The sequence below is a fragment of the Gekko japonicus genome, unplaced genomic scaffold (assembly GCF_001447785.1).
Source record: "Gekko japonicus isolate JY-2015 unplaced genomic scaffold, Gekko_japonicus_V1.1 scaffold369, whole genome shotgun sequence".
In the NCBI taxonomy this organism is placed as follows: Eukaryota; Metazoa; Chordata; class Lepidosauria; order Squamata; family Gekkonidae; genus Gekko; species Gekko japonicus.
The window spans coordinates 5,603-22,931 of NW_015160846.1; the positions used below are offsets into that span (position 1 = coordinate 5,603).

At 49.6% G+C, this 17,329-nt stretch overlaps 1 protein-coding gene across 1 annotated transcript in view; it reads right to left on the minus strand.

Moving 5' to 3' along the window:
• Positions 1-389: 389 nt before the first annotated feature.
• The window catches only part of VPS13C (vacuolar protein sorting 13 homolog C (S. cerevisiae)), a 161,286-nt gene continuing 144,346 nt past the window's right edge, over positions 390-17,329 (minus strand). Inside the window, exons 70-80 of the mRNA XM_015420051.1 lie at positions 16,716-16,827; positions 14,257-14,370; positions 10,944-11,080; positions 9,955-10,036; positions 8,809-8,922; positions 8,628-8,703; positions 7,657-7,820; positions 5,166-5,211; positions 4,425-4,548; positions 2,145-2,259; positions 390-703 (exon numbers count right to left, since the gene is read on the minus strand). Of these exons, the coding sequence (XP_015275537.1) occupies positions 689-703; positions 2,145-2,259; positions 4,425-4,548; positions 5,166-5,211; positions 7,657-7,820; positions 8,628-8,703; positions 8,809-8,922; positions 9,955-10,036; positions 10,944-11,080; positions 14,257-14,370; positions 16,716-16,827 (1,099 nt within the window). The 3' untranslated portion in view covers positions 390-688. The remainder of the gene's footprint in view (positions 704-2,144; positions 2,260-4,424; positions 4,549-5,165; positions 5,212-7,656; positions 7,821-8,627; positions 8,704-8,808; positions 8,923-9,954; positions 10,037-10,943; positions 11,081-14,256; positions 14,371-16,715; positions 16,828-17,329) is intronic.

Below are 17,329 nucleotides of genomic sequence, written 5' to 3' on the forward strand. Positions count from 1 at the left end.
GGGCGGGGGAAATAGAGGGAGGAGAACCGTGCCTATTTCCTTCTGCTTCGCTATAAGGCAGGGCTGTCCTCAAGTCATTTTGCTGCGGGCTGCAGTGAGGCATATTGCCATAGAGCTCACCTTCCAAAGCAACCATTTTCTCCATGGGAACTGATCTCTGTAGTCAGGAGATCAACTGTAATTCGGGGAGATATCCGGGCCTTCCCTTTCCCCCAACCACCAATTTAACAGTTTCACTGATTAACACTTCATCTGACCCCCTGCTAATGCCCCACAGCCTCTTGGGACTCCCAACTTGGGAGCTGTAGTTCTAATTCCCTTTGCTATGGCTGCAGTAAGGCCAGCTGAGAACTACAACTCCCAGTGTACAATGTGTCAAAAGGGGTGTGTGTAAGAATGGAGCAGCCAGTGGGACAGGCCAATAGGACGCCAAGGCAGCTTCCCCAGTGGCCAATGGGGGAGTAGGTGAGTCGTCGCCAGCACGCCTTGGCTTTTATATAGTATTATAGAAGACAGGCAATTTTGAACTCTGTATCAGTGACAGCTAAAGGCTCTGGGGGAAGACACTGAATGAAATGGACTAATGAAACCATGCCCTTAATGCTAAGGAGCGGGTGGGGGGAGAGAAACCATAGCAGATCAAGGTGCTGAAACACAATCGGGAAAAGAGGACAGAAGCGGCAGACTCCTAATCCAGTTCTTGCTGCGAAGGCATGGCGGGGAGAGAGAGAGGGAGAGGGAGAGAGAAAAGAGAAACGGATTAGAAACTGAAGATGGGCTGCAGAAAACTGACAGGAAGGTGGCAGGCAGGAAAAAAAAACACAGAGATGTACCCATCAGGGGGAGCCCACCAGTTGCTGGGCCCGGAGTGGACGTTACGTACAAAACCGAAAGGGAGGTGTAATAAGACGTCCTTCTCAGAACAAATGTTTGCAAACAAGATCCCATCGCGATGGAAATTGTGGACAAAACATCTATATCACACATATGCCAGGCTTGCTTCTACCAGGGCCGGGGCTTTCTCAGTGGCGGCCCCATCCTGGTGGAATGAGCTCCCGGAAGAGATCAGGGCCCTGCGGGACCTTTAACAGTTCTGCAGGGCCTGCGAGACAGAGCTCTTCCGCCAGGCATTTAGCTAGGGAGCCGCCACATCTATAGTGCCCTGGCCCTTGGTCTCTAACAGCTAGCCTGTGCCGCAGGAAGAGCTTGAGCAGATCGATTCTTAGAAGGTACACCGAAATAAGCCATCTTGAATAACTATCTTCAGCACTTGATGAAGCTGTTTTAATAATGGAATTGTTCTTGTATGGATTTTATGTTGTTTAACTGTATTTTATGCACTGATCGGTGAGCTGCCCTGAGCCTGCATTGCAGGGAGGGTGGGGTGTAAATGTGATTGATAAATAAATAAATAGATTTGGCGGAAAAATATAAAACTATCTGATGTTACAAAGAGATAATGGAGATGGATTCATGAGATACTGGAAAAAATAATAAGAACTAATATCCCGTTTACTCCTTCATACTGTTATTGAATATATTTCCGAAACACTTTGATAAAGCAGATAGGTATTTGATAGTTCATATGTCGACAGCTGCAAGAATAGTATATGCCAAATATCGGGAAATAATGGAAATACCAACTAAACAAGAGTACGCGAACAAGCTATTTGAAACGGCGGAAAATGGCAAACTGACACTTGAGATGAGAGCCGGCACAGAATGGACTTTTCAAAAAACTTGGAAGAGCTTCTACGATTGGCATAATGTAAATGCAACTGATAGATAAATGTAGTAATTTGAGAACGCAGAAAAGATAAGCTTAGTAAAATAGATAATGAATTTAGAAATTTAATAAGCAGAAGAAATGATAAAGTCTCTTGTTATATGTTATATGTTGTGGGGGGGTAGTTGGGGGTTGTTTGTATGTATGTTTGTATGTCTGTAGTATATAATAGAAAAAAATAATAAAAGTGTACCCTCGGGTACTTATTTTAAAAAAAGATAAATAAATAAGATTCAAATTCAAAAACGCTTCGCCACCAGAAGCCTAGCCAATGCACCGTGCAAAAGTATCTGGGATGCTACTATGCTCTCTTTCCCCTAAAGGGGGGGGGGAGAGGCGAGAATACATCAGGACGTACCTCAAATAAATCGTACCCCTCGGCTTCTCCTCTGTCGTAGGGCCTGATGATGCCGTCTTCGCGAATCAGGCGAGGGGGCCGGAGTGGTGTCACTTCTTCCGTAGACTCTGCCACCCTGTCGAAGCAACACCATGAGCTGCACAGACTTCCACTGTCTATGCCCTGCACTTAAACTTGCTGTAAGCTAACTGGTCAGCCTGTGCAATGTCTTCTGTGCGCGCTCTCAAGTCGTGAACGCTAGTTCAGGCTCTCCGTTCAGCAGAAAGACTAGAGAAAAGCCGCTACCCTGAAACCAGTGAGAGCCAGGGCCCGCAGTGTTCCCTCTAAGCTGAGTTAGTGTGAGCTAGCTCACAGTCTTTTAGCCTCCGGCTCACACATTTTTGTCTCCGCTCAGGAAGGAGGGCTCCAGAGCAAACTAATTTATGCAGTAGCCCAATCGCTCGCTCACAGCTTTAATGCCAGGAGCTCAAAAAGTAGGATTTTTGCTCACAGGACTCTACAGCTTAAAGGGAGCATTAGCCATGGGGCAGAGTTTTTGATCTCTGGGGGCAGATCTGGAGATGCATCCATAGTAGGATCTGCTGCACATCAGTCTCAGCGATCCCGATCAGTAGACCTGCAAAAGCCTCCGCTCTAATTACCTTCATTCTACAGCACATTTACAGATTTCATTGTCAGATTGTTGTAAATGCAAATGCACAACGTCGTTGCAACAGACGCGAAGAAATAATCCTGCAGGCCTGGAGCAGGGTCATTCTCTTTATTCACACAGGCACCCAGCTGGAGACTCAGTGTTACAGTGGAGAAACAGAAGGGTGCCTGCCTGCCTCTTTCTCGGAATGTATGCAACACACGACTCCAGTGCAACATGCACAGATACATAAAGAAGAGGAGATTGGATTTCTACCCCTCTCTTCACTATCCAAAGGAGCCTCAGAGCGGCTTACAAACTCCTTTCCCTTCACCTCCGCCCCAACAGACACCCTGTGAAGTACGTGAGAGCTCTGACAGAAACTGCTCTTTTTCAAGAACAGCTCTGCCAGAACTATGGCTTGCCCAAGGTCATCCAGCCAGGTGCAAGTGGAGGAGTGGGGAATCAAACCCGGTTCTCCCAGATTAGAGTCCACGCACTTAACCACAACACCAAACTGGTTGTGTAGGGTCCAAATTCATAATGATCTTTCCTTCTCAGGAAATCTGGGGAAAGAAGGCACCTCTCACGGCTCTCCATGTGCAAGTGTTATGTGCCCGGTGCCCCATATGTGCCCTGGAGTCACATTCCTGCACCTACACCGTGCCAGTTGGACACACGCAGGAACTGGCCCTTAATTTAGCCCGACACACTGTATTCTAGACAGAGTGAGATCCTGTTGTCAGACAATCATAAGAATACAAGAGAAGCCATGTTGTATCATCAGGCCAGTGGCCCCTCCAGTCCAACACACTGGCCAGAAACACCAGGTACCATCAGGAGGTCCAGCAGTGGGGCCAGGACGCTAGAAGCCCTCCCACTGTTGCCCCCCCCAGCACCAAGAAGACAGAGCATCACTGCCCCAGACATAAGAACACAAGAGAGAAGCCAATGTTGGATCAGGCCAGTGGCCCATCCAGTCCAACACTCTACATCACACAGTGGCCAGAAGTACCAGGGGCCCTCAGGAGGTCTACCGGTGGGGCCGGGACCCCAGAAGCCTTGCAAGAAGATGGGGATTGAACTCTCCACCTTAAGCTGGAGCATCATTTGCGCCAGGGGAGGAAGGGATATTCGGGCCCAGCACTGGCTGACAGCCAGTCAGCTCGCAAGCAGCTTCCTGCAGCGCGCCCACCCCCAGGGACCAGCCCGTCACTGGATGAGTGGGGCGGACAGACCTGGGGGCTGCAGGCTTCTCTCTGGTCCGTGGCTCAGATGGCAGAGAAGCGGGGCTGAAGATGCACTTGAGCATTCGGCAACTCTTTTCTCACTCAGTGAAGGCAGCCAGCCCCGAGAACCCCGGCCGCTTTTATCAGTTTGGTGGCGTGGTTAAGTGCGGGGACTCTAATCTGGGAGAACCGGGTTTGATTCCCCACTCCTCCACTTGCAGCTGCTGGATGACCTTGGGCAAGCCACAGTTCTGACAAGAGCTGTCCTTGAAAGGGCAGTTCTCAAGAGAGGTCTCTCAGCCACGCCCACCTCACAGGGCGTCTGTTGTGGGGATGGGAAGGGAAAGGAGATTGTAAGCCACTCTGAGACTCCCAGGTGAAGGGCGGGGTATAAATCCAATTTCTTCTTCTTCTTCTTACCTCTGGATCCCTTGGAATGTGCTGCTGGCCATGTCGATGATGCCCCCGGTGGGGCGTGCCACCACGCCGACCAGGCCCTTCCCGATGCCCTTGAAGAAGCCAGCCGCGCCTTCCTTTTTGGCACCTTCCAGGCAAAGAGACACAGGTGAGGATGGGCGAACCAGACCCCCCGAGGCCAAGCGATCGACTCACCCGCAAGCAGAGTCGCCACCCTACATCCTACCAAGCCCGCCCCCATATTCTAGGGCAACAGGAGAGCTACCAGAGCTTCGAGCTTTCTGCTCCAACTAGAGACGTGAAGGCCCGGAAAAAAACCTGGAAAAATCCAGGTGTGTGTGTGTGTTTCCCCCCATTTTTTCCCCCTGAAGCCTTCTTTGTTTTTTCCCGAAAAATTGGGGGGGGGGGAGAAAAAAAATGATTATGGAACGTTTTATTTTAACATGATGGATGAAAGCTTTTAAGACAAGGTGTTCAAATATTTTCCAAATCATTTCTTAAAAAATATGTATGGAATCACCCGAGTGTGGCATGACAGAGTGAGCTCCCGTCGCTGGCCCCGGCTCCTGCCATGTGCCCCGACGTTTAGTCATGTCGGTCACATGACCATGGAAAAACTCTTTGGACAGCGCTGGCTCTTCGGCTTTGAAACGGAGATGAGCACCGCCCCCTAGAGTCGGATTCGACTGGCTTTCAAGCAAGGGGAACCCTTTACCTTTACGTTACAGAAATCCTTTTGCTCACCTTCCATGGGCTTTGTGACGATCCCAGTTACTCCCCCGACAACGCCCTTCGAAAAGAGAGAGAAAAGGAAGCGGAGGTCAGCACGGAAAAGGTTTTCATTCGCAACGGTGCCTCTGGTGCCGGTTCCCCCAAATCCGCAAGCTGACTTGAGCCTGGCGCAGTGGCCCGTTGGGCCCAGAGCCCCCACCCTGATAGAAAATAATACATTCTATACAGTATGCCTTTTAGACTAAAACCTTCCATTAATACAGAGAGCCCCCCACGCCGCCACGGAAGTGTGGCAGGTGACCCTGGGTCGGGCACTGCCTCTCAGCACAACCTACCTGACAGAGCTGCTGTGAGAATAAAAGGGAGAAGAGCGAACCTCGGGAGGAAGGGTGACATAAATACGCACAAGGCAGACAGAGAGTGAACAGGGAAACAGCGCGCTTAGCCTGGTCGAGATGGCAAAGAGGAAATTTCTCTACACCCGAAATCCTGCCCCCCCCATCTAAAGGGACCCCCCCCTCCACACACACACATTGCAGAGGATAACAAACAGTCCGTTGGGACCAGGAGGAGGTGCCACCCACCTGCAGGAAGCCTTCCTCCACGGACGCAAACACAGACGGGGTCCTGTCCCTTCCCCCGCCCTTCCTCGCCGTCCCTTGTTGAACGAGACGAGGGTTGTCGTCACAACGCATGCTGTGCTCCCCTTGCCCCCACTGGCCCGCGCACAGCGCAATGGCACCACAACACGCACTGGGTTCAACAAGACGCTTCAAGGAAGACAGGGGAAGAGACACCGGGGGGGGGGGAACGGACATGGGCATTCTCTCTCTCTCTCAGAGGGTCGCGTTGGGCCGGGAGTCCCAACCTTTTCCGGCCCGCGGGCACCTCTGGAATTATTCTATTAGAGAATCACAGCTCATAAGAGCATGGGTCATGACTACTGTTCCCTCTAAGCTGAGTGAGTGTGAGCTAGCTCACAGTTTTTTAGCCTCTGGCTCACATATTTTTTTCTTAGCTCAGGAAGGATGGGGCTCCAGAGCAAACTAATCTATGCAGCAGCCAAACCGCTCGCTCACAACTTTAATGGCAGCAGCTCACAAAGTAGAATTTTTGCTCACAAGACTCCACAGCTTAGAGGGAACATTAGACTCATGACAGAGAAAAGCCGCAGACGGTGCACTTGAGATAACCTTCACACAGATGGCCCGCTTTGAATGACAGAAGCACTTTGGATTATTATGAAAAATATTGAGATTTCTCATGAAATAACTCAGGAACTGTTTTTCAACTGGTCACGGAATAAGGCCAAAAGATACAGCTGCGCAGTGTCCTGTTCGGGTGAAGCTTTTTCGAAACGACGCCGCAATCTGGAGAATTTCGTCAACAACAACAACAACTTTTGGACCTCTTTACACTATCTGCATTGTTTTTGTTGTATTGATGTTACCATATTGAGAACAGAAAACATAAGGTTATTTCAGGCGCGCTATCTGCAGCTTTTCTCTGTCGTGATCGATACCTTTGGAACTGACACAGGAGAGCGGGTGGAAGCAAACAAGAGCTGCCGTGGGACAGTAAAGCCACACACGCGGGGGAAGCCCGAGCACAGGAGAGAAGAGAGGTAGTTGAAAAAATACACTGGGAAAGGGATGTGTGTGAGAGAGGAGGAGAAGAAGAAAAAGAGGAAGAGGAAAAAGAAGAGGAAGAGGAGGAGATTGGATTTATACCCCACCCTTCACTGTCCAAAGGAGTCTCAGAGCGGCTTACAGTCTCCTTTCTCTCCCCCTCCCCACAACAGACACCACCTGTGAGGTAAGTGAGGCTGAGAGAGCTCTGAAAGAAACGGCTCTTTTTCAAGGACAGCTCTGCCAGAACTACGGCTTGCCCAAGGTCATCCAGCAGGTGCAAGTGGAGGAGTGGGGAACCAAACCCGGTTCTCCCAGATTAGAGTCTGCGCACTTAACCACGACACCAAACTGGCTCTCGCTGTGGCGGGCGGCTGCCGCTGGAAAAAACCCCTGCTAAGTTTAATATGCGTAGCCAATCAGAAGCCCTGCCGGGCAAGGACCCTAACTGGCCCCGCTCACTTTCTAAAAACACTTGGTGGGCACCAAGAGAGGTGTCGGCAGGTGCCACAGCACCCGTAGGCACTACACGCTGGGGACCCCAGAGTTAGACCCTAATCGTCTTTCACGTGCCCAGACTGTGGCACTTCCCCGTCTCCAAAAGTGCCCACGAGAAGCGGGACTCAACCCCTCAATGTGTCTGAAATGGAGACACAAACTCAACTGCCTCAACCGGTTCTTCGCTTGCTGCTGGTCTGGGGGGCCACGGGGGCAAACAGGAGCCCGGAGGAGCCCGGCACGGAATGGCTCGCGAGCCCCTGTGGAAGCACCACCGAGGACTGATTCAGCACAGCGGGAGCACGAAGGCCCTCGAGCAAACGGACCGGATTTCTTAAGCCTTCCCCGTAAGTCCGGAAAATGTTTAAGGACCCTACTCTCAGAAAGCCTTTCCCTCCTTTGGCGAGGCTGTCCCCGAAGTCCTTGGGCTGACGGCCCATCTCCTCTCTCCTCTTCTGCTGGTACTCCTTGTCCATGGTGATGGCGGCCAGGCCCTTTCCGACTGAGCCGGTGATCCGAGACACCATGCCTGCCGCTCCACCTGTCAGTCAAAGAGAGGAGGATCGTGAGACTCGGCTACTCTCCGAGACAGACGTGAAACCGTCGGTCAGCAATGAAAAAGACTGGCAGCCGGTGTTCCCTCTAAGCCGAGTTTAGTGTGAGCCAGCTCACAGTTTTTTAGCCTCCGGCTCACACATTTGTGTCTTTGCTCAGGAAGGATGGCTCCAGAGCAGACTAATCTACACAATAGCCAACTCGCTCGCTCACAACTTTAATGCCAGTAGTTTACAAAGTGGAATTTTTGCTCACAAGACCCCACAGCTTAGAGGGAGCATTGGACCAGTGTTCGCTCTAAGATGAGTTAGTGTGAGCTAGCTCACAGTTTTTTAGCCTCTGGCTCACGTATTTTTTTCTATGCTCAGGAAGGATGGCTCCAGAGCAAACTAATTTATGCAGTAGCCAAATTGCTTGCTCACAACTTTCATGCCAGGAGCTCAATAGTGTTCCCTCTAATCTGAGTTAGTGTGAGCTAGCTCACAGTTTTTTTAGCCTCCGGCTCACACATTTTTGTCTTAGCTCAGGAAGGATGGCTCCAGAGCAAACTGATTTATGCAGCAGCCAAATCGCTCGCTCACAACTTTTAATGCCAGTCGCTCACACAGCAGAATTTTTGCTCACGAGACTCCACAGCTTAGAGGGAGCACTGCTTGCGACCCACGCGTGAAGGATTCCAATTCAGGCAGGAGCCAAATCCTCAGATTAAACACGGAAGGAATGCAGTGCGGCGACCCAACACACCCTACCCTGAAAACACAACACGGGTGAATTGGTGAGGTGCTCAACGTACCCACGGTGTGACCCAGCAGACTTCGGACTCCGATCACAAAGCCCTCGGCAAACTCCTCGGGTCCTTGGACAGCCCCCTGGGGAGGAACGATAACCCCTTTATTCATTTTGAGGAGCAGGCGGGTACTCTCCCTCTCTCTGTTTATGAGAATACTGGTGCCCGGGGCACGGTGGCATCCTACCTGGAAAGGCTCATAGAAGAAAGCCTCCACGCCCTCCGACAAGCCTCTGATTAAGCCAAAGGGATTTCCCAGGACGTCCAAGCCCAGCACCAACACGTACATCTGCTTCAAGAACTGCAGTGAGAAGGCGGAACACAAGGACATTGATAAGGCAGAAAGGGTCCGGCGCAGGGGGACGAAGCCAGTGAAGAGTTTGGAGACCGCGTCTTACGAGGAGAGGCTGAAGGAGCCGAGAAGCTCTACCTCGCCGAAGAGAAGCTTGTGAGGGGATATGACTGCCACCTTCTGATACCTAAGGGATACCATGCGGAGGATGGGGCGGGTATGTTTTCAGTTGTGTTGGATGACGAGACTCTGACTAATGGATCCGAGCTACAGAAAAGGAGATTTCCTCTAAATCTGATGGTTTAGATTTCTGATGGTGAGTTATGTTCAACTCTGGAACAGTCTCCCTTGTGAACTGGTGGAGCCTTTGTCATTGGAGATTTTTAAGTAGAGAAAAGAAAAGACTGGATTTATGCCCAGCCCTTCACTACGCGAAGGAGTCTCAGAGCAGCTTACAATCTCCTTCCCTTCCCTGTGAGGTAGGTGGGGCCGAGAGAGCTCTTTCGAGGACTGCTCCTGAGAGAGTAGCACTGAGAGAGCCATCGATGGACCCTAGGTCACGCCAGCAGCTGGATGTGTAGGAGTGGGGAATCAAACCTGGTTCTCCCAGATCAGAGTCCACGCTTCTAACCACTACACCAAACAGGGTCAGATACCTACTTGTCAGGGATATTATAGATATCGTTTTTGTGCTGACAGCGGGTTGGACTAGATGGCCCTGTCTCTCCCCTCCAATTCCGATATTAAATAAATACAACTGATGAATAAAAAGCAACTGATTGGATATCGGCTGTTCTTCATGCCGGGAGTAACAGTAGCTGGACAGCAGGGTTATACCCGGCCTACAACACAACAGAATCTGTGCATATTGTTGGGGTCTGTTGTAACTTCACGGGGCCCTGACTCTGACTGAACGAAGGCGTGCGTGCTTCGGGGTTTAGGAAAGGCACTGGAGAATGTTGCACTGCACTGCTTAAGATCCACAAGGAAGCTTCTTCAGAAACACAGAGGATCCCCACGGCCAAAGGGAGACGAGCTTACTTGTTCACTATAGTGTGTGATGACTTTCCACATCAACTGATCCCTTCTGTAAAACTGGTACTTGATTTCGAAGAAGGCCAGCCTGAAAAGAAGAGGGAGAAGGAGCCTGCATCTCCTAACACTTCAACTCTGCTAGTTCAGACAACGCTGAAGAGTAGACCAAAGTTCTCCCCGGAGTTACCGACTGCGGCATGGGGGGGGGGAGGCTTAAGGATGAGAGATTTGAACTGGGGTGGAGGTGAGGTGCCTTCGTGATTTACTCCCTTGACTTACCATTCGCCTGTATCTATTCTATGCAGCTAAAATACCCGTAAGTAGCCTATGAACTGGCCTGCGCTCCTGTTGCCAGACCACGCCTGTTCTACAAAATACCCAGAACCATCAGTTTCTTAGCTATGGAACTATTATAGCCGACTGATATTGCAACCGTTTTGCCTGAGTCCCTAACAAGAGACCACAGAAACAGAAGAGGAGGAGGAGATGGGATTTATACCCCGCCGTTCGCTACTCGAAGGAGTCTCAGAGCAGCTTACAATCTGCTTCCCCTTCCCACAACAGATACCCTGTGAGCAGTGTTCCCTCTAAGCTGAGTTAGTGTGAGCTAGCTCACCGTTTTTTAGCCTCTGGCTCACACATTTTTGTCTTAGCTCAGGAAGGGATGGCTCCAAATCGCTCACTCACAACTTTAATGCCAGTAGCTCACAAAGTAGAATTTTTGCTCACAAGACTCCACAGCTTAGAAGGAGCATTGCCTGTGAGCTTACACTAACGCAACTTAGAGGGAATACTGCCTGTGAGGCAGGTGGGGCCGAGAGAGCTCTTTCGAGGACTGCTCTTGAGAGAACAGCTCTGAGAGAACTGGTGACTGACCCAAGGTCACTCCAGCAGCTGCATGTGGAGGAGGAGTGGGGAATCAAACCCGGTTCTCCCAGATTAGAGTCCGTGTTCCTAACCGCTACACCAAAGCGGGAGGCGTTTCGTCCACTCACTTGAATATAAGGTCATCCACATCTGTCAGAGTGGCCCCAATGCTCTTCAGCAGCAGGTTAACAGAATGTATGGCGATCTCCTCTTTGCCTTTGTCGGATTCTTCTCCTCCAGCGCCCAAAGAAAGGCTCAGATGTAGCTAACAAGAAGAACACAACGGCCGGACACAAACCTTGGAGGTTACACTCAGCATCCTACTAAGCGCCGGTTGGTGAAAACACAACGTAGAGATCTAGACAGCATACGGATGGGAGGGGAGTCCCTACCCTAAACCTCGAGTAGCTTATTTGTGACAACATTTTAAAGCACTAAGCTGTACTGATAGTCACTGGGTTGTTTGTGTTCCCTTTCAGGACACAATATCCATGTTTACATGGTATGCCGGGAAGATTCACATTAAATTCAATAGCTCTCCCGGAGACCTCCTCCTGCTAGCTAATTAAATTTCCATTTCCTCTCCCGCAGTGTCGAAAGGACTGCCAACAAAAGATAGCCAGAGGGATTCCCAAAGAGCTTGTTAACTGAGCGTCTCAAAAACTTTCTTATATAAGCCGGGGTCTGGATGTGCTCTTAGTTTAACACGCACACTGTATCCTTAGCGTCTCCAACATGAGGGAGGTTACACCGTTTCTATTTGCTACTCTTTTTATGGCGCATTTCCAAGGAGAGAAGGATGCAAATTTTGGGTGTGTGCTAACGGGGATGAAATAATTAAGGTGGAGTCGAGGCAGAGGAAGGAAGTGGCAAAAGTTACGCCTATCCTGCCCGCCCTTTTCAAGATTGAAGCAGGCATAAAGTGAAGCCAGTAAGGATTAGATGATGGATTATCCAATCCAATCCAAAGACCTTTATTGGCATAAAAAGTAAAAAGGCACAGCATGGCCAATCAACAGAGAATTTCAACTATAAAAACTATCAAGCATCACATAGAAAAGCCAGACTTTTGCTCCCTGATTGTTATGGCAGCCAGAAGGTACCTTGCAACTGAACTTATAATGTGGGAACATCAGTCAGATAGTAAAAGAGATACGAACTTCGCCTCAGATAGACCGTGAAAGTTAGACACCATAGGTTTAATTACACAGTCCTGCACTTCCCCATAGAAATCACAACGAAGTAGAATGTGGGCTACCGTTTCTGGGGTGCCTTCCTTTACATGGACAAAGTCTTTCTTGACAGGGAGTGTTAGCAAACCCCCCAGACGACACCGCTGGGGGTAAAACACTGAGTCTTGCTAACATAAAAGAGTGGCGTAACTAGGGTGAGGTAATCTGGGAGAGGTAAGCAGCAGGCAGTCCATATTCTGGAGAGATACCAAATGCTAAAGCGGAGCAAGTTTTGTGTTCAAGAGAACAGACAGTCTGTTTCTCAATATCCAAAATCCTCTGTTTCAAAATTCTAAATGCCCGCGTTTCACTTAACATGCAGAGGTTATCCAAAGTGACACCTATAGAATGTATTTCCTAGATGATGGATTAAAAATTCCCATGTATTTCAGAAACCTTCCTGGGGTGTATTTTGTGGGTTTTTTAAAAGGGCCATACACTGCTACAACAGAGGAGAAAGACTTTATATGCGTGGGCACATTTGTCATGATCTGGGCTGTGCCACCAGAGGCCTACTAGGCCCAGGGAGCCTGGCTAGCAGTAGGTGAGGCTGGGCCTACAACTCCCAGAAGCCCCTGAGAGGTTTTGGAGCCAAAACTGACCAATAGGGAAGAGGAGGGCTGGGGAACAAAAGGGCTGGTGCCAGAGCAGAAGTTGTTCTTTCTTCCAGAGGGCAGAGCCAGAAGGAAGGCTGCTGCAGGAAGAAACCCTCATCCTGAGGGAAGGGTGAGTAGTCTAGTGTCAAATAAAATAGTGAGCTAGGGACAGTATATATTTAGACGCGTTGGGGCATTTGATTTCTTTTCACCCGCTTACTGTTATAATTCTGCACCTTGTTTGTTTGACCTCCTATACAATAAACTATTTTCATTGTTCACTCTGCCTGGTCCTCACACCCATTATTCGGCCAAAAGGGAGGTCTAAAGGCCTGAGAGGCTGCTCTGGGCCTCCTCAGAGGAGCCTGGAACCAGGGTGGTGGCAGCGTCAGGTGACACCCCACCTGAGCCATGACAGCATTCAAAAAACTATCTCGAGAAAGGGTTTTCAGGATCATGACCTGCTCCCTTCTTGGCTTTTGGCGCTGTTCCACTTATTCTGACTCTGCTTCCAAGATCGGCCAACTTTGTTGGCAACTTGTATTGTTCATGGCGGCAGAGACGGCTGCCAACGAATTAAAGTCTCAGTAGCAGAAACACCAGAGAGGTCTGCCCAAGCGCCTGATTCATGTGGACTTCTTTGTCTGCAACCTGTCCTGCCTAATTCAAGGCATTTATTTCAAGGACAAATCGAGACCTTTTACACGTGAGGGTCGAAAGCAGAAAAATAGTGGAGGAGCCAAAAAAGGCAAAGGTTCCCTTGCTCGAAAGCAAGTCGAATCCGACTCTAGGGTTGCGGTGCACATCTCCATTTCCAAGCCGAAGAGCCAGCGCTGTCCGAAGACGTTTCCATGGTCATGTGGCCGGCATGACTAAACACCAAGGTGCACGGAACGCTGTTACCTTCCCACCGAAGTGGTACCTATTTATCTACTTGCAATTTCTTGCAGGAGCTGGAACTAGAAAAACACTGGAGGGTCCCTACCACTTTCGTACACATTAGAGAAAAATCAGCTTACGGGAGTAACATGTAACTAAAGTACAACTCTGCTCTAGGCTCGGAGAATTGAATCTCTACCCAAGTTCTCTCGCAACTTAAAGACTGGTTCCAGCAATTACTCTGAAGGAACCCAGGAGAGAGATTTCCTTCCATCTAGTTAGCTAGCTAATGGGGGGAGAAATTAATTTACCACAGACAGGAGCAGAGCAAGAATGCAACCGAGAGACACAGCGTAGTCCTCTCCCCACTGGGCAAGCTGTGAGGTGGTAAACAAGGAAAACGAGGAAGGAGCCACGAAGCACAAGCTACGATCAAGGACGGTGCTCAGGCTGTGGCCAGTGGAGAGAATGACAGGGGGGTTCTGTAAGCATTACCTAAGCTGTGCACAGCGTCAGCAATTGTACAGAGAAGCGAGGACATCTAGAATAAATACTGAGGCATCCCGGCTTACGTGAGACTGTTTATCAAAGCTCTGCAGCTCTCTGTGGCAATTTACTGAAGCAACACAACGATTTAAGTTTATTCCTAATCTTATACCGCAACATCAGGAAGCCCAATACAGCAAGTCTAGTTTCTGGCGCCACCATCCAAAAGCGGCATTTTCCAAACTCACCTTCACGGGAGAAATATGGAAGTGCTCGAAGAAGCTAAGGGTGGACATGTCCGTCATGGATGACTCCATCAACTCTGTGTTAAGAGCATCTATGTCCTTTTGAATCAACTTTGTCTGCAACGGAAGGAGAATTAAAGACACCCTCAATGATGTTCAAGCTTGACCAGTTTGAGCTGTCAAAGACTGACCAGAGGTTTTGCACAAAGGCTTTCCTTGACGAAAGACGGTTACGTGAGCCATTTACACAACATGCATAACAGGGGTGTCAAACTCATTTGTTATGAGGGCCAGATCTGACAAAAATGAGACTTTGTTGGGCCGGGCCCTGTGTGTCATAAATGTAATGCCAGCTAGCGGAGATATAAAGTTTATAAAGGACACAAACACAAAGATTTCTTTTACTTAAAATAAAAAAATGCTTAAAACATGAGCACTCTTGCAATATTTTGTTTATTTAACAGTCTCTGATAACTGACAGCTCTTGCTCTGAATTGTTGCATCAAAATGTCTGTGCTGTCGCAATCCTGAGTACGCTGTTCAAGTGTGTATCTGTAAGCTGCAAACCTACTTTTGATTTATTGACATTCGCCACAGAAATCTCATGCTCAGAGTTCTGAGTCTAGGACCCAGGTCAAAACATGAAATGGCTGAGTGATTAAGAGAGTCTGGTGAAGAAAGCTGTGATGCAGCAGCAGAACTGGAAGCAGGAGATGACCAGTTCCACCGCGGGCCTGATGGAAGCCCTCCGGGGGCCTCACCCGGCCCCCCGGCCGCATGTTTGCCACCCCTGGTGTATAACATGACGGGTTTTCATTCCGGTTCTTTCATTTAACACCAAGTGACAAAAGATCAGAACTCAGGGCCAGTCTGAGGACACTGGGTACTGTTCTAAGGACCTCGAGTAGACGGGCGCTCCACTTAGGGGCAGAGTTTTCCCAACTCCCCCATTTCCTGCTGCAGCCTAGGGGGGGTCCCTGAAACACAACTCAAAAGGACTCAGGAGAACTCACAGGAGGAAAAGACATGAGTAGCCGACATAGTAATGGCTTATCGTCAAGAGAATATAATTGCTCAGAGGCCCCATCCCCTGCCCCAGTTTGGTGTAGTGGTTAAGAGCGGCGGACTCTAATCTGGGAGAACCGGGTTTGATTCCCCACTCCTTCTTCACTTGCACCTGCTGGTGTGACCTTGGGTCAGTCACAAGTTCTCTCAGAGCTGTTCTCTCAAGGGCAGTTACTGTCAGAGCTCTCTCAGCCCCACCGACCTCACAGGGTGGGGAAGGGGAGGGGAAGGGGAAAGGAGTTCGAAAGCTGCTCTGAGACTCCTTTGGGTAGTAAAGGGCGGGGTAGAAATCCAGTCTCTTCTTCTACTTCTTCTCCTCTCCCTTGCTCAGACTGAAGTCTTCTTGGTTTAGAACCGACCGAAATGTCTGTGGCATCTGAACCAGGCGCCTCGACTGATGGTTTGTCATCTAAGAAGTCAGAATCTGGATCCCGCAGATCCAGTCCACTAATGGTACCACCTTCCCCAGACTCAAGGAGCCGTCTCCCCTGACACGAGAGACTGAGGAACCTCCTCTGTCAGGGGAAGACTCCCTGCGCTGAAGAAACCTGAGATCAGTGGATCTATCAGATCCAACTGCAGGATTAGACTACCGACAATCCTGGTTTACAGGCCACAAACATGCAGTGAGTCATTAAAGCCCCCGACTCAGAGGTCACAACCAGTCTTCAGTCTTGGCACAGTGTACAAAAGGACGAAGGGGGAAGGGGGAAGCAGCATGTGGGACCAAGGCCTTCTGGGATGAATAATAATTAATAATTATCATATGGCATTGTGTGTAGTATAGCCAGGAGATCCAGATTGTCTGCCAAGCTTAAGTTCTAGCTGTTTAACATTACGCACCACTAGGTGGTGAGACAGACTTATTCTTTTGCCTGAGAGAGCTGGGACTGACCTGAGGTCACCCAGCTGGCTTCAAGTGGAGGAGTGCGGAATCAAACCCAGATCTCCAGATTAGAGTCTGTTGCTCTTAACCGTTACACCACGCTGGCTCTCCTTCTGGGATGACTTTCACCCCGATGAAACCACAATTGGTTTGTGACCTCTGAAAGAGGCCTCTACGATTCCACTTTTACTTCCAACATTTGCACAGGTCTGTCATGCATAATACTTAACAGCAGTGTTCCCTCTAAGCTGAGTGAGTGTGAGCTAACTCACAGTTTTTTTAGCCTCCGGCTCACACATTTTTTACTTCGCTCAGGAAGGAGGGCTCCAGAGCAAACTAACTGATGCAGCAGCCAGATCTCTCGCTCACGACTTTAATGCCAGGGGTTCACAAAGCGGAATTTTTGCTCATGAGACTCCACAGCTTAGAGGGAGCATCGCTTAACAGACTGGCAGATTCAAAAAAGCAGGCTACCAAACAACCACAGACACGCCTAAGGCCACCTTATTACCTTCTGTCTCTCAGCTTCTGGGTCTGTAGATGGAGTGGCAAATCCAATCACAGCTCCTAAAAATCCTTGGTCTATTTTCAGCGCCATCTCTTGGATGAGAACCATGAAATATCTGGAGAAGAAAAGGGCAATGGCTTGACTGGCTCGGCGGTTTTTAGGAGGACAGGGATGTAACCCAAAACCACGAACATCTACCCGTAGGGTGCCTACTGAGTCAAGAGCTTTCTGAAGGAAAAAAAACCCCCAATAGGGCTGTGAGGAAGCCGTTAGCCATAAAGCTCCAGACAGGGCAGTCCTAAACAGAGTACTGTAGCTTTCGTTAGGACTGCACCGTGGAAGGCCGTCTCCTGTCAACAGGCTGTAGAACCCTGAGACCAACGTACTTTTGACTCGAACGGTTTCAGTCTCATTGAAGAAAGCTGGGTGGCCTTTATTTATCCATTTAGTTATTCGATTTTTATCCTGCCCTCCCTTGCCAAGGCAGGCTCAGGGCGGCTTACATATACGCCCCGAAGAGCGTTACGCTCCATGGCTAAACGTCTCCTGTTTGTCCCCGGCCCAAAGGACAGCCCCGTAGCTAGGGTTTTTTTGGGGGAGGGGGCCTTGGGGGGGGC